The 14,167-nt window shown below is 42.6% G+C and overlaps 1 protein-coding gene across 1 annotated transcript in view; it reads left to right on the forward strand.

Annotated features, from left to right (window-relative positions):
• The first annotated feature begins 2,465 nt into the window (after window positions 1–2,465).
• Window positions 2,466–14,167, forward strand: part of TECPR1 (tectonin beta-propeller repeat containing 1) — a 21,277-nt gene continuing 9,575 nt past the window's right edge. The window contains exons 1-11 of the mRNA XM_009085118.1: window positions 2,466–2,696; window positions 4,322–4,504; window positions 5,008–5,130; window positions 5,732–5,857; window positions 7,340–7,514; window positions 7,611–7,711; window positions 9,111–9,212; window positions 9,593–9,738; window positions 10,779–11,305; window positions 12,132–12,277; window positions 13,585–13,740. Of these exons, the coding sequence (XP_009083366.1) occupies window positions 2,466–2,696; window positions 4,322–4,504; window positions 5,008–5,130; window positions 5,732–5,857; window positions 7,340–7,514; window positions 7,611–7,711; window positions 9,111–9,212; window positions 9,593–9,738; window positions 10,779–11,305; window positions 12,132–12,277; window positions 13,585–13,740 (2,016 nt within the window). The remainder of the gene's footprint in view (window positions 2,697–4,321; window positions 4,505–5,007; window positions 5,131–5,731; window positions 5,858–7,339; window positions 7,515–7,610; window positions 7,712–9,110; window positions 9,213–9,592; window positions 9,739–10,778; window positions 11,306–12,131; window positions 12,278–13,584; window positions 13,741–14,167) is intronic.

Genomic DNA, 14,167 nt, shown 5'->3' on the forward strand with positions numbered 1-14,167 from the left:
GTTCCCCCCGCGGGCACCGTCCGCGGCCTGAACTCGGGGGCGCGTCCCTGCTCTCCTGGGGGAGCTCATTACTGGTATAACATGCGAGGAGTTAGTTGGGATATTTTTCTTGAGTTCTGTAGCAATCAGTATTATGCCAGGCAACTGGAAATTTTAAATAATGGTGTATCGTCTTCACTTAACTAGTTTTAGTTCTATCGGAAATGACCTGGGTGAGCTGGGGGAGGAGGAGTAATTTCCAGTCCTGTGAGAACACTGGGCAACTTCTGCCTTCACTGAAAAGCACGAGCCACGAGCACTGAGCATCCTTGAAAATCAAGGATAATCTGTCTTCATCTTCTGCAGCACAGTCAGTGCAAAGGGACCTCAAGTGAAGTCTTAAACTTTATAATTCCAAAAGCATTTGGGATTTCCCATTGATTCTCCAAACACTCTGTCTCAAAAATTCAAGTGAAAGAATTCACAAACTCTCACTTGGCTTGGCTGCCTTGAGGATTTTAATCCAGTTGCATCTGCCTGGATTATTTTAATTCTGTCCCATCTATATTTTTCCCAACTTCATAATCTTTGGAAGTTTCACTACCTTTTTCGGGACTGTTCCAGGTACTTTTCTTCCTGCCTGTCATTCCAGTTAGAGATCCTTATTTACTTTCACACCTTTTAAGAGACCCAAGCAGCACTTTTCTTTCATACCTGGCTAGGTAGCTATCATTATTGCATTATCCATAATGCTTCCCTTTCTCCAGACTCGCTGACATTCTGATTGCTTAAATGCATAACATTTTCTTCTGTTATAAACACTGTTTTGCAGAATTTTAAGTGCTAATACAGAAAGGTTCATTATCATGGTCTTTATTTTCCCAGTGGTACACACTCATCTTCTCCATTTCAACCTCATCTTCACTTTGTTCCATTCCATTTTTCCATATTATGTCCTTCGGTACTGTCGTCCAGGAGAATATAAAGAAGGTGAATGGCTGGCCCAAGAGCAGAGAGAGATGCTTGCCTTCCCACTTCCAGCAACTGAGGTAAAAAAAAGGTTAAAACTAGAGGATTCATCTTAGTTGTGCTGCCACAACCAATAGGAGAATTTTGCTTCTGACCTTTCCTTGGCCTCACTTGTTCTTTGCCACTATACATTTTCTTCTCACTGTTACCTGCTCCCTGGTGGATCCAGGGCTTTAGGTGCTTGTAGCAGCAGCAGTTCTAGGAATCAAAGTCTTCTGAAACATCCTCCCTGGGATCCCTTGGGAATTTACGGTGCTGTTCTTTGACACTGACCCAGCTGGCTCAGATTCTCCACAGTTTCACCTCTGCCGTTCACATACACTGTGCAGGTTAGTCCTTCTGTATCACTGCTTCTCTGTCAGAAAGCAGGCAGCCAGGCAGGTTTCCTCAGGCTCTTGTGTGGAAAGCACAGTTGCCATCTGACAACAAAGAAGCAGTGTTCCACACTGACTCCAGGCAAGAATTCCTCTCTTCTTTCATTGTGTTGCATCTGAGTCCTCTTGTCTACCTTTCCCCTCCTGGTCCCCCACTGCATAGTTAAAGGAACTGAAGGCAAAGTTCAGATTACTCATCAGTAGTTCTGACTGTCAGACATACAAAGCAGCCAAAATTTGTCTGTTTTAATGGTACCCAGAAGGGCAAGTGACAGAAATACTCTGGCCCTTCCTGGCTTTGGGAAGGACTGGCACACACCTGCCTCATGTAAAAGGCTGACACTGTACAGGGCAGGGCTGCAGTGCCCAGAAAATGACAGATTTTGTGATAGAACTGGAATGACACAGCTTTGTTTCTGCTGTCAAACCTTGCTCTATGTATCCTGAAATACCACACCTGTGGATGTTAAAGATCAGATCCCAAAGTGGTTGGATCTGATCCAGAATGCTCTGCAAAGAGATTTCCTGGCAGCAATAGGCAGTATGTCCGTGGATTCAAACTAGATGTGTGCTTACAGAGAAGCTCTCGTTACATCTTTGCTGTGTACCTGTGTAGGTATGTTGCTTACACTGAGAGGAGGCTGAGAAGGAAATATTGTAGAATATCATGGCTTTGTGGAATGGAGATGCACAGGGTGTGTATCACCACCAGCACTACGAGATCTTGAGAGTAAAGCTGCCTGCTAGAAAGGGTCTGTGCTGCTTCATCTCAGTTCAGAGCTGACTGCTGTCCCCAGCCTGCCAAAGCTGTTCCCTTTGTGTTGTGAGCTCTTGTAGGACAGACAATAGTGAGCTGGTATCAAGGTCTTTCATATGGCTGTTCAGAGCCATCTAAGAGGTGTGGCTGCACAGCTCTGACAGAACTGGCTGCCAGCTTTGCACAGGCTCTTTTTAAAAAATCATCCTGTGCATCTTTATTTAATTTGACTGATGATAGCTCAGAACAGGACTGATCTACAGTAGGTTCAAGATCCGTTTTTAAACCCATAATTTCCATTAATACCTCCTTTTTGTCTTTCAGATATGGCCATGCCCAGCTCCCTTTTGTGGGCTGTTGACATTTTTGGGAGGGTTTACACTCTGTCTACTGTTGGCCAGTACTGGGAGCTGTGTAAGGACACACAGCTGGAATTCAAACGGGTCTCTGCTGTCAAACAGTGCTGCTGGGGAATAGCCTGTGATCACCAAGTGTACACCTACGTGTTCTCAGGTGATGTTCCTATTAGATACCAGGAAGAAACCTATGAGAATCAGGTATGGAAAGTTACAGTACCTCTGTCACACCACCACATACTGACAGCAAATCTGTACATCAGCTCTCTGCATGTTTTTCTCACAGGAAGATTGATTGGTTTTATTTGTTTTCATTTTTTGCCTGAAGTTTCCAAAGAGTATTTTATGTGCCAAATAGCAGGTTATTCCTTTAATATTTAAATTCCCAAAGGAAGGCTAACCTTCCTTGCTTTTAGCAAAAGCAATGCCATGTGAGCTACAATCTGTTCTGTGTGAGCCATTCCAGACTGGAACATTCACCCTTTTCATGATGTGGTTTCCTTTCCTTAGTGACAAATACACACTCCCCTTAAGAAAATGTCCAGTCTAACTCCAGTCAACAAAGATACATTATCAGAACTATATTATTCTTTAAAAAATGCTATTTTTTAGGGTTTCAGACTTCTCTTATAAAGACTTAGCTTTCCATTAAAGTACAGTGTTTCCTGCTTCTTTTGCACAGGAGTGTTAAGACCATCCTATGTGATGTACTTCCAAATAATGTCTTCAAAACAGTATTTTAAAATACATTTATCTAATTTAGTTTAAGTTAACCAAAAGTTATTTGGGAGAGAAAACTGAAGTATTTTCTTGAGCACATTTCTTTGAGGCAATGGGATGAATATAAATTGAGAAAAGACATGAACATACGTGCATGGGGAAAAATACAGCAAATTAATTTTATACATTATTTAATATTGATACAACCACATAAGAATGTTACTTTTCTTGTGTAAACCTGTTCTTTAAAAATGCAAAGCTTAAAATTGTACTTGTTATTTTAAAACTTTCGTTTTGTGTGTTCTAGGCTATGAAAAATGGAAAACCAAATATTCTACAAGAGCTAACAGTGACAAAATTACACTCAAGTAGTTTACAGACAATGTGCAAGGCAGTTTAGCCAGATAGCTAGTAAAAGTGAATAATACTTTGTATGAAAATTATAGAAGGATTTTGAACCATTCATTTTCCCCCTGCCCCAAAATGTAAGGCAGTGTTACAGGACAGATTTTGCCTGTATTTCTGTAGTAGGTAGGAGTGTGGGGAAAAAAAGACAAATGACAGCTGTATGGGTGAAAATCCTCATGTTATTTGTTCTGTAACTGATTAAAGCCAGATTAGGGACAAAAAACCCTCTGGTATACCACAAGATACAGGGGAGATTTGCTGATACAGTTATCTCAACGTGGTTTCTGGCACAGAGGCTCTGCTATTTCTCTAGTGCAAATAAGATATTAATCATCTTTCTCCAGGGAGTAGATTAGAGATCCCAGGGCCATCTATACAGCATTACAGTGTCACGGTGCCATGCATCACCAAAGGAAAAGGCACTGTTAGTAGTAAAATATATCACTTGATCTTCCTATTTGTGTGGCTGAAGATGACTTGGTTGGGACCAGCTCTGCAGTCAGCCCTTCTTTGATGCCTAAACCAGCTTCCTCTGAAGGCCTGTTAGGGAAGGGCTCACAGAGTGAACACTTTCTCATTCATCCCAGGAATTTACTCCTGCTGCAGAAGATAAGAAATGTGTCGTTGATGACTCCCTGTAGATGCCCAGTGAGATGATGTGATCCCCAATGAAATGCTGTGTTTATTATTCCTGGCAGCGCTGGAATCCAGTTGGTGGCTTTTGTGAGAAACTGCTGCCCAGCGACCGCTGGCAGTGGAGTGATGTGAGCGGGCTGAAACATCAGCAGCTTGATAGTTTCACACTGCCTTCACCACACTGGGAGTGGGAGTCTGACTGGTATGTGGATGAAAATATTGGAGGGGAACCAACAGAGAAAGGGGTAGGTGAACAATACCAAAAAGAAATCTATTCTGGGAATCCTTAGTCTGTAGAATAAAAGGCACTTTTATAGACTTGTAAAAGGTCTGGGAAAATAAAACTTCCCACAGATACTTCTTTCTGGGAAATAGCTCAACTGTCATACAACACAAGGAAGGATCTTGTTTGAAGGATCTTGTTTGAAGGCTTTTGAAGTCTATAGGAGCTTCTGCAGAAGCTTTTTCCTTTTGATCAGGCCATGAAATGCTGGCAATTGAATGCTGTTGTTATTTAAGATCTTTAATGTGAAGCAAGTAAAATGTTTTACTGTGTCTTGTTTGTTCTGTATATATAATGCAGAGGAGTTTGGACACAATTCATAAATCCGTCATGGAATTAGCTGATCTATTAATGGGAGACATGCACAGTAACTTGTGCCATGACTCTTGTGCAGAACTGCTCTGAGTTATGATTCCAAGCTTTCCCTTGATCCTGATTTTCATACAAGGAAACCTGTGTTTGCAGGGCTGGACTTATGCCATAGACTTCCCCAGCACCTACACAAAGGATAAGAGATGGAATTCTTGTGTCAGACGCAGGAGGTGGATCAGATACAGGAGATACAAATCACGGGATGTCTGGGCAAAGGTTTGCAAACCTTTTAAATAATAAATAAACTGTTTTTCTGAAATAATCAATTATAAGTGCAAGGAGATTAATTTTTTTGTCACCTCTCTATAGGCTGGACCTGCATTCCTTGACTTCCAGCTTGCTGTTCGTGCAAGCATAAATGGAAGGTTGAGATTTTTCATACAGACCTGTGGTAATACAGTGCTAAATCTCATGGGAATGCAATTGGAGATGGATGCTTAGCTCCTTTGCCAATTTCAGACCAACTTTTTAAGTCCCTTTGGTTGGGTGAGACAGCACTCTCATTCAAGGTGGCACCTATCTAGCATTGTTCCTCATCTAGGTGAATAACTTCTTTAATAATTGTTGTTCCATTCTGAGAATGTACAAAAGTTGTAATTTGTGGTATTTGGGGTACAGAACACAGAGTGCTTCATGCTGGTTTGGCAACGTTTCCTCTCTTTGTGCACGTAGCAGCCTTGAATGAGAGGAGGAATCTCCATGCTCAGCCACTTTAGGAAGTGATACATAAACGAATCTTTAAGAAATAAGTTAGGCCACCAGCCAAATCAGCTGTTTGTTTGCAGTGTCTCCTCAATCTTCCTTCCCTTTGCTTCAGATCGTATCCAGTGATGACCCAGAGCAGTTGCCAGACCCTTTCAATGACATCTCCATCGGAGGTTGGGAAATCACGGATGAGCCTCTTGGCCGTTTGTCAGTGTGGGCAGTTTCTTTACAAGGAAGGGTATGTGTGTGTTCCCTAAGTTTTCCAATATACATTACTAATGAAAAAGAGTTAAATACCTTTAAAGCAAGGCAGGTTTGTTGTTGTCTTAGGTTGGTAAGGAAATACACTGTGCATTTGGCAGAGGATGTAAAAGCTTTGCGACTGCTTTGGGACTGCATTATGTAACCACTTGTGTTGTAAATGGAAAGGCTTAGAATCTCACAGGGTTACTGTTTTATGGAAGCCTTGAAACTCCATGGACAGGTGAATCTTAAAACCTTGGGCTGAGTGCTGTATCCTGAAAAAATACCCAGAAAACTGACAAAGAGAAGGAGCCTTAGAACCTGATAAAGATTCTTGCTAAGGATTGTGCTGTGCCTCTGCGGTGGAGAGACAGGAATGATTCAAGACAGAGTTTGCAAAATGGTTTTCTAAGGCTTATTGATTAGAAAGTGGTCACCTCCTGATTTGTCAGTGTGGCATCCACCTCTGAAATGTTTTCAGTTTATTTTCTGTTGAAAACTATGCCTATTTCCTTTTTGTTGATTCTAGGCCTGTAATCAGGTCTCTTTTGCTCAGTGCTGTAAAGATTTGATTCTTAATTTCCTTCTTTCATCCTTACATGTATCTGACATTCCTTTGCCTCTAGAGAATTTCTGACTTGTGGTCTCACAGGGCAGAATGTAATGCTTTTCACAGGTAGCCTGAGCTTTCAGTCACACTTGACACTGCCTGGAGAGGCAGCAATCTTGGTTAAATTGTTGAAAATAAAATTCCCTATGCCTCATACTTACTAGTAATGTGTGACAAGCATTCCACTCTCCAGGCTTACTTGACTGCCATTGTAAAATGCTTTCATTTCCCAAGGAAAAGTCCCCAGAGAAATAAAGTATTTCTAAAAGATGAGGATTTAGCACTCAGCAGCCATGTGGAGCATTCATGTGGCTACCACTGGATGCTTTCTATGTTTGACCTGCCTCCTTTGACTGTGATCTGTAGAAGAGTTCACAGTTCAAGAGTGGCAAAGGACAGGATGTCACTGAAGGCTGCACAGAGAATGGAAATTTTTCCCCATGTTGTGGCAAGCTTTGTTCAGTGAAAGTGAGGTCAGGCTGTCAGCTAACAGTAACATTTCTGTGCTATGTATTTGTTCATTCTTGGTTTATATAACATGCCCTGAATTACACTGAAGTGGTTTTAAATGTTGAAGTACACACAGAACTTGTAGCAATAAGTTACTGTACCCAATCCAGATTTGGTTCCATGATAAAAGCTGTTGTGTGGAAAGGCCTCCTCCTTCAGTACATAAGGAAATAGCTTCAACTGCATAATCAACATCAAAAAATACCTTTAAAGGTCAGAGTGCCATATACTGCAAAAAAAATCCTGTTGTTAAAGGGGGACTGTTCTTTCCAGTTTGCCTTTATGTGTGTCTCAATGATTTCATTGTTGTGGTGACATTTTTTCTAGTTTCATTTGTGTTTTTTTAAACTTGTCTAGGTATGGTACAGAGAAAATGTCTGCCACCACAATCCAGAAGGTTCCACGTGGTCCTTAATCACCACTCCTGGTGAAGTTGTACAGATCAGCTGTGGACCCTATGACCTCCTTTGGGCAACTCTTTGGGAAGGGCAAGCTATTGTGAGAGAAGGAATTGATAGGAATAATCCTCAAGGTAAAGTTTGTTAAATTTAGCTGGAAACCCCTTTGATTTGTATAGTGTTGAGTAAGAAAGTAACCTACAATGTCTTCTGGGTTTTGCTTCTTGCAGGAATTTCCTGGAGTATTGTGGAGTCTCCAAGCTCTGAAAATGGGATTATGCACGTCTCTGTGGGGGTTGACGTGGTGTGGTGTGTTACAAAGGATAGAAAAGTAAGAGTGGTCATGCTCTGCTTCTGCTTTTTTTTTCCTTTTCCTCTCTGCTTTTCTCCAACAGCCCTGTAACTTGTGCAGGAAGCATTGGTGATGTGGACTCACTATCCCCATGGTTTGGGGAATTCTAGTTCCCCTTGCTGCTTTGAGAATACTCTGTGCATTGTGGTAGACACAGTTCAGTTTAATTTAAGGAAGACTTTCTGCTTTTCTCTTGGTGGAATTTTCTAAATCCAAGTCAGACAGCGGTGGCAGGTGGGTGGGGATGTAATAAGGGCCTATTTCTAAGGGATATTAAGCATTGAAATGGCAGGGACTTCTGCTGCCCAGTCCTGTTCCCACATGGGCTGTAGGTTACATCGAAAGCAGCATGAGGAATATTTTCATCTACACTTTTCTGTATCATGCTATTTTTCATCTTCCTACTGCAACTGTTCTCTCTTCATCAGCTTTCTAATGTAGGGATGGGGTTTTTTTGTTTTTATTAGGTGACATATCTGTTACGTGTATGTGTGATTACTTTCTTACTGGGGTTTTAACTTAGAATCATAGAATATCTCAAGCTGGAAGGGACCCATAAAGATCATTGAGTCCAACTCCCTGCTCCTTGCAGGGAGTCCTGAAAGTCTTGAAGAAGGTACTAGAGTGCTTTTGTGCTGGTTGAATCAACTCCCTTCACACTGAATTCAAACCCATGCATGAACTCTGTGCATGTAGAGCAGTTCTGTCGAGTTTCTCTGTGGTGTCATGAGTCACTACTTGTCAGCTGAGCTGTGGTAACAGACTGTGCCCAGTCTGCTCCATCTGCCAGATGAACCCACTGTCATAAATGGAGATAAGCTGGTGAGTTTTCCTTTTAGATCTGCCACAGGACAGTCAAGTATACTGGTTATGTGGGATTCAACCAGCAACTTCTAAAGGAGCTGATTGCCACTATATACTACACGCAGAGGGAAATTTTTCCAGGTACCCAGTCCACAGAAAGTTCTGGATTGGCAAAACCTGATCCAAGGGGAGACAATTTAAAGAGCAGTACCACTAAAAAGATCCCTCTGACAGTTCCCTCCATGGGGGAGGGGGATCAAAAATAGACTACAGTTGATAGGCAATAGAAAGTATTTTTCCAACAGCAGAGAATTTGATTCTGTCACAGAAAGGCATAAAAAATGTCCTCCTGTGGGCTCTTCTGGCTGTAGTTGGACACAGTGTGGGTACTGTCAAGAGAATTATTTTATCTTTACCTGATAAAGCAGAATAATCAAGGAAGTAAGTGACTTAAGACAATGAGAGAAGTCAGCATTAGAGATTAAGAATAATCCACTAAAGAAACTGAATTCCAGCTGTCTGCCTGCTAGTGCAGAAGGAGCAAAATTTAGACTTCCTGCTGTTGTTGTTACAGGTGTGGTTTAGAAGAGGAGTGAACTCACATAATCCTTGTGGGACAAGCTGGATTGAAATGGTCGGAGAAATGATGATGGTAACTGTAGGCTTAAATAACCAGGTAAGAGAGCTGTGAGGATGTTTGTGTTCCCCTTTGTCCAGGCACTGTTCATACATGGTGAGGACTGTCAGCAGTGCCAATAGGGCCTGCTGAATGGGAAGGCCATGGGCTTGAAATGCTGGCAAGGAATGTGTGGCTGAGTTCTGCAGCAGAAGATAAGTCAGCAAGTCTCTTATAAGGCACATGGAGGTGCAGGCAGTTTTCTCTTGATGGTACAGAATATTGCACTGCATCTACAGTATCAGCATTAAGGAAGAACACAAAAGGAAAAGGCTGTGGCCTGGTTTTTGTGCTGAATTTTGTACCACTGCAACTTGTGTTGTAGCTGGTAGCTACTGTGTTCCAAGCTATTTCCTTCAACAAGCCCTTTCCTTCCCTAGGTCTGGGGAATTGGCTGCGATGACAGAGCCATTTATTTTCGTCAAGGTGTCACACCAAGTGAGCTCAGTGGGAAGACATGGAAGGCAATTGTGTCTGGCCGAGAGAGTGACAGATCTCAGACTGGGAGCTCAACAAGTCTGCTCAGGTACACAGTGACATCCTTTCTCAAACTCTGTCCACTAAGACTTTCAGTGCTAGGAGCTATTTCTTTACATTCAGGTGGTACAGACAGGGAGGAGTAGGGAAGACATCTGTAGCCATTATGTATGCCAAAAGGCATTTGCATTTTTTGCCATTAAAATTCACAGTGAGCAGCAGTTGTTGCACTCAGAGCAGTAACTGAAGCTCCCACATTGGAATTCACTGCATGCTTGCAGTGAAGCTTGTTCCTCTGGGCTTTACTATCACTATCTGGAACTAGTCCCTAATAAAAGAAAACATTATCTGTGAGGTATCAAGGAGTGTCAACATCTGCTGAGGAATTATGCTTCTCCTTTGGGTCTCTGTATGTTTCCTTTCCTGGAGAGATTAAATCAGTAACTCCCTGCTGGCCTTCTGGGCTGTGCAAGACATACCAGTGGGTCTGGGAGTGGTACAGAAGCTACTTGCTTGGACAGAGTGTGCGCTGAGAAGCCTCTGTAGCTAAGGCAAATCATAAAGTTAATAACGGGCTTTAAAAAAACCTTATTCATTATTTCATATTCAGAAAATGTGATGTTGCTTCAATGTTTTCCTAAGAGTTGTAGGCAGCCAACACCACTGATTGTTTGAAAAGATCAATGAATTCCTTCCTGCATTTCAGATTTACTAGTCTGGTCTGCCAGGTTTGTGTTGCACTAAATGATAGAGTTTTTAAAAAGGAACTCTGCTGTTTCTCTCCTAAAGCTGAAACACTAGGTCAATTTCTGTGTGTCTGTATTTTAAGGCCTGTGCTAATTGACAATGCAGTGGATGCTAGTTGATTAATTATCTATTTGTCCTTCAGTGCTGGCTGTTTCTTTACTGATGATATTCAGAACCAAACAAACGCAATCATTCAGGGTGATGCAGATACTTCCTCTGACTCTGCTGTTTCTCTCCTAAAGCTGAAACACTAGGTCAATTTCTGTGTGTCTGTATTTTAAGGCCTGTGCTAATTGACAATGCAGTGGATGCTAGTTGATTAATTATCTATTTGTCCTTCAGTGCTGGCTGTTTCTTTACTGATGATATTCAGAACCAAACAAACGCAATCATTCAGGGTGATGCAGATACTTCCTCTGATACAGAGCTTTCAAGTGTACCTGTGAATCCTGCCAGCACTCCCCTGATGGGAGCTGCAGCCAGCAGCAGTGGGAACAGCACAGACAGCCAGACAGCAGAAATACCTGCAAATCCATCTCTGGATCCACTGGACTCTGATCAAGGAGAAGCCACTGTCGCTTCAGCAACTAATGAGAAAGCTAATCTTGAAGTGCATAAATCTTCTGCAAACCCAAATCCTTCTGCAGAGCTGCAGTGGACAAACATTGACTTGAAGGAGGCCCAGAAGCATCCAGTGCTCTCTGTCAGCACCTTTGCAGACACATCCAGCCTGTCCTCCCTCGGCGTGTTCTCGGTGGGAGCCGACGACCAGTATGGAACCGACGAGCACCCGCTGTGGGCCTGGGTGTCTGGGGGAGGTTGTCTGGTAGATCTGCACAGCCCACTGAAATGGTTCACTGCTTCATCAGGTACTCTAGTCACCACAGCAGGCACAGGTCCCAGTCACAGCTCAATGTGCTCTTTAAGAAGAATGTTGGTTTGGTTTTTTTGAATGCAGCCACGTGGTGCAAAACTCCTGATGGGCCACGGACTGCAGTGTGTTACCTGCCCCATGTCTGGGCAGTGCTGCACTTACTTAGCTGTAAAGCACTTTGGGCTTGAGATGTATAAATGTAAAAGTGTTATTTTGTCTTAGTTTCTGTAAAATTTTTGTAAAATAATCTATGCTGGATCTGCATCTCATTTGTAACTGTACTGAAACTTCTGGCAAAACTAATGTCACTGAATAGTAGCAGGAGGCAGTGCAAAGAGCTGTCTCAAGGGATGCAGATGCCACCAAGAACTGGCTCACTCCTGCCATTCCTACTGAGACACAATGCAGAGGCATTGTGACTGTCACCCCAGCTGATAACTGGGTGCCTCTAGAATGTAGGTTCTTCAAAGACAGCGGAATATAACCATATCTTCAAAACAAACCATGAACTGTGGCATCCCAGTATTTCACAATATAACTCTTAATGCACTGTATTACCTAATTATCTTGCAGTTCAGTGACAAAACCATTTTTACAAGGTTATGGCTTTGAAAGGTTCTGTATAATCATCTACTGATCCCTAAATGATGCGTTGTTTATAAAGTTTGGCTGGAATACATTGATTCCAAAGTACAATAATTGATGTTAAATGATGTTAGGCTGGGTAGTTTCAGTCTGGTGTTCACAGCTGTGTCAGGTTTTACCTTTCACAGAACTCTGTTCAAAGCTCACTGCTGTTGTTGGGTTTGGTTCTGTCCTAGGTTTGTCATCATCCGTGCAGTCTCTGTCCCTGTCTATCACTCCAGCACAGACAGCAGCATGGAGAAAGCAGATTTTTCAGCAGCTCAGTGAAAGGACAAAGAGGGAACTGGAGAATTTTAGGCACTATGAGCAGGCTATTGAGCAGGTGAGCAGTGAAGACCCTTTTTACTTGTCTTCTAGACACATCTGTCAGTACTGGACATCAATAATACATTTCTGACATACTGATTTGAGCTTATCTTCAGCTTTCTATTCTTGCCCTTATTTCTGTCTGTGACAACTTTCCTGGATTATTACTGAGCTCCCTGTGGGAAATTAACAATTAGCTTGTCAAACATGGAGCAGGGACATCATCTAAAAACATGATGTGATAGTTTTGTGTAGGAACAAACAAAGCATTGGTCAGCACTCTTTGAGTACTCTGAAACCTGAAATCCTCAGAGAAATGTTTGCAACAGCAGAACATAGTATTCATTACTCCACCACAGGATGAGGCTTCTTAATTGAGACAGTGACTCAGGTAGGTGAACTTCCCTCCCTGTGACCATGAAGAGACTAATTGAACTTGCGTAAATAAAACAGTGATGCAGACGTCAATGGCAGCACTTAAATAGCAGCACTTTGGTTTGGTGTTCCCTTTGTTATGACTCCTTGGCTCTTTTCAGATTCATTCATATTTTTGGTCCCTTCATTGCTAATTGCCAAAAGGCATCCGGAATTCATTTGATTAAAAGCCCTTGGAGTCCAGGGATCTCATCAAATTTAAAAAGATTATGTCAAAAGCCTTTAAACTCCAAACAGAGGTTGTGTTATAACAGGAGAAAAGAGAAGAGCAGGTTATGTGACAAACCCATAGCAACTCTCCATATCTGAAGGGGCCTACAGGGAAGCTGGAGAAGGACTCTTTGGTAGGAACTGTAGTGATAGGACAAGGAGTAATGGGGATAAATTGAGAGAGGGGAAATGTAGGTTAGATCTTAGGCAGAAGTTTTCCCTGTGAGGGTGGTGAGACACTGGCACAGGTTGCCCAGAGAGGTTGTGGATGCCCCAACCCTGGCAGTGTTCACAGCCAGGTTGGATGAGCCTTGAGCAACTGTTCTGGTGGGAGGTGTCCCTGCCCAGGGCAGGGGGTTGGGGCTGGGTGATCTATAAGGTCCATTCCAACCCCTTAGCATGCTATGAAACAGGAGCACACTGCTAGAGTCCACAAGTACCTGTGAGCCACTGCATTCTCAGAGGTGAAATGTTACTACTGTTGCACATGTGCTATTTCAGTGACTTTCTATCCACTTTTCTGAGTTTTCATTTTGTCTTCAGCTTCCTGAATGAATGTGTCAGAATTAACTGATATGATACAGCCTAACCTGCAGCAGAGATAACTTGTGGTCACAAAACATAGTATTTGGGAGAAAGTAAGTTCCTTATTCCTGTAAATTCTCCTTTGCCTTGTAGTCAGTCTGGGTTAAAACTGGAGCCTTGCAATGGTGGAGGAATTGGAAGCCTCATAAATGGATGGATGTTCGAGTGGCACTCGAGCAGTTCACTGGGAGTGATGGAATGCGCGACAGCATCCTGTTCATCTACTACATGTATCACGAGGAGAAAAAGGTGTGTTCAGCTGGAGACCCCTGGGAGAGCTGCATTTGGCACAGGAAAACCTCTGAAGGGGAAAAAGTTTCCATAAAGGAGGCAAATGATGGCACACTACTGTTCTGAGCTTTGGGAACAATTCAAAGGTAGCCTGGAGTACCAGCAAACCACAGGCTTTTGTGAGCTGCAGCTATGTTAACACTGTGTCAGAAATACCTAGTCAGCAGCCACCCATACTGCTTCAACCATCAGTTGTGCACTAATTAGGAATTCTTTTGGAAGTTCAAAATGTTCTTGATTGTGGAGAAACAGCCAAGCTTGGCTGGGCAGGGTCTTTATAGATAGCGTTAATGGCTGCAGGCAGTAGGAATCAGAGGTAGTGCAAGGCTGGAAATTGAGCCTCATTCCTTCTGTGCCAAGAATTGATTCTTTGCTGTCCTTGGCA

Source organism: Acanthisitta chloris, unplaced genomic scaffold, assembly GCF_000695815.1.
Source record: "Acanthisitta chloris isolate BGI_N310 unplaced genomic scaffold, ASM69581v1 scaffold45591, whole genome shotgun sequence".
In the NCBI taxonomy this organism is placed as follows: Eukaryota; Metazoa; Chordata; class Aves; order Passeriformes; family Acanthisittidae; genus Acanthisitta; species Acanthisitta chloris.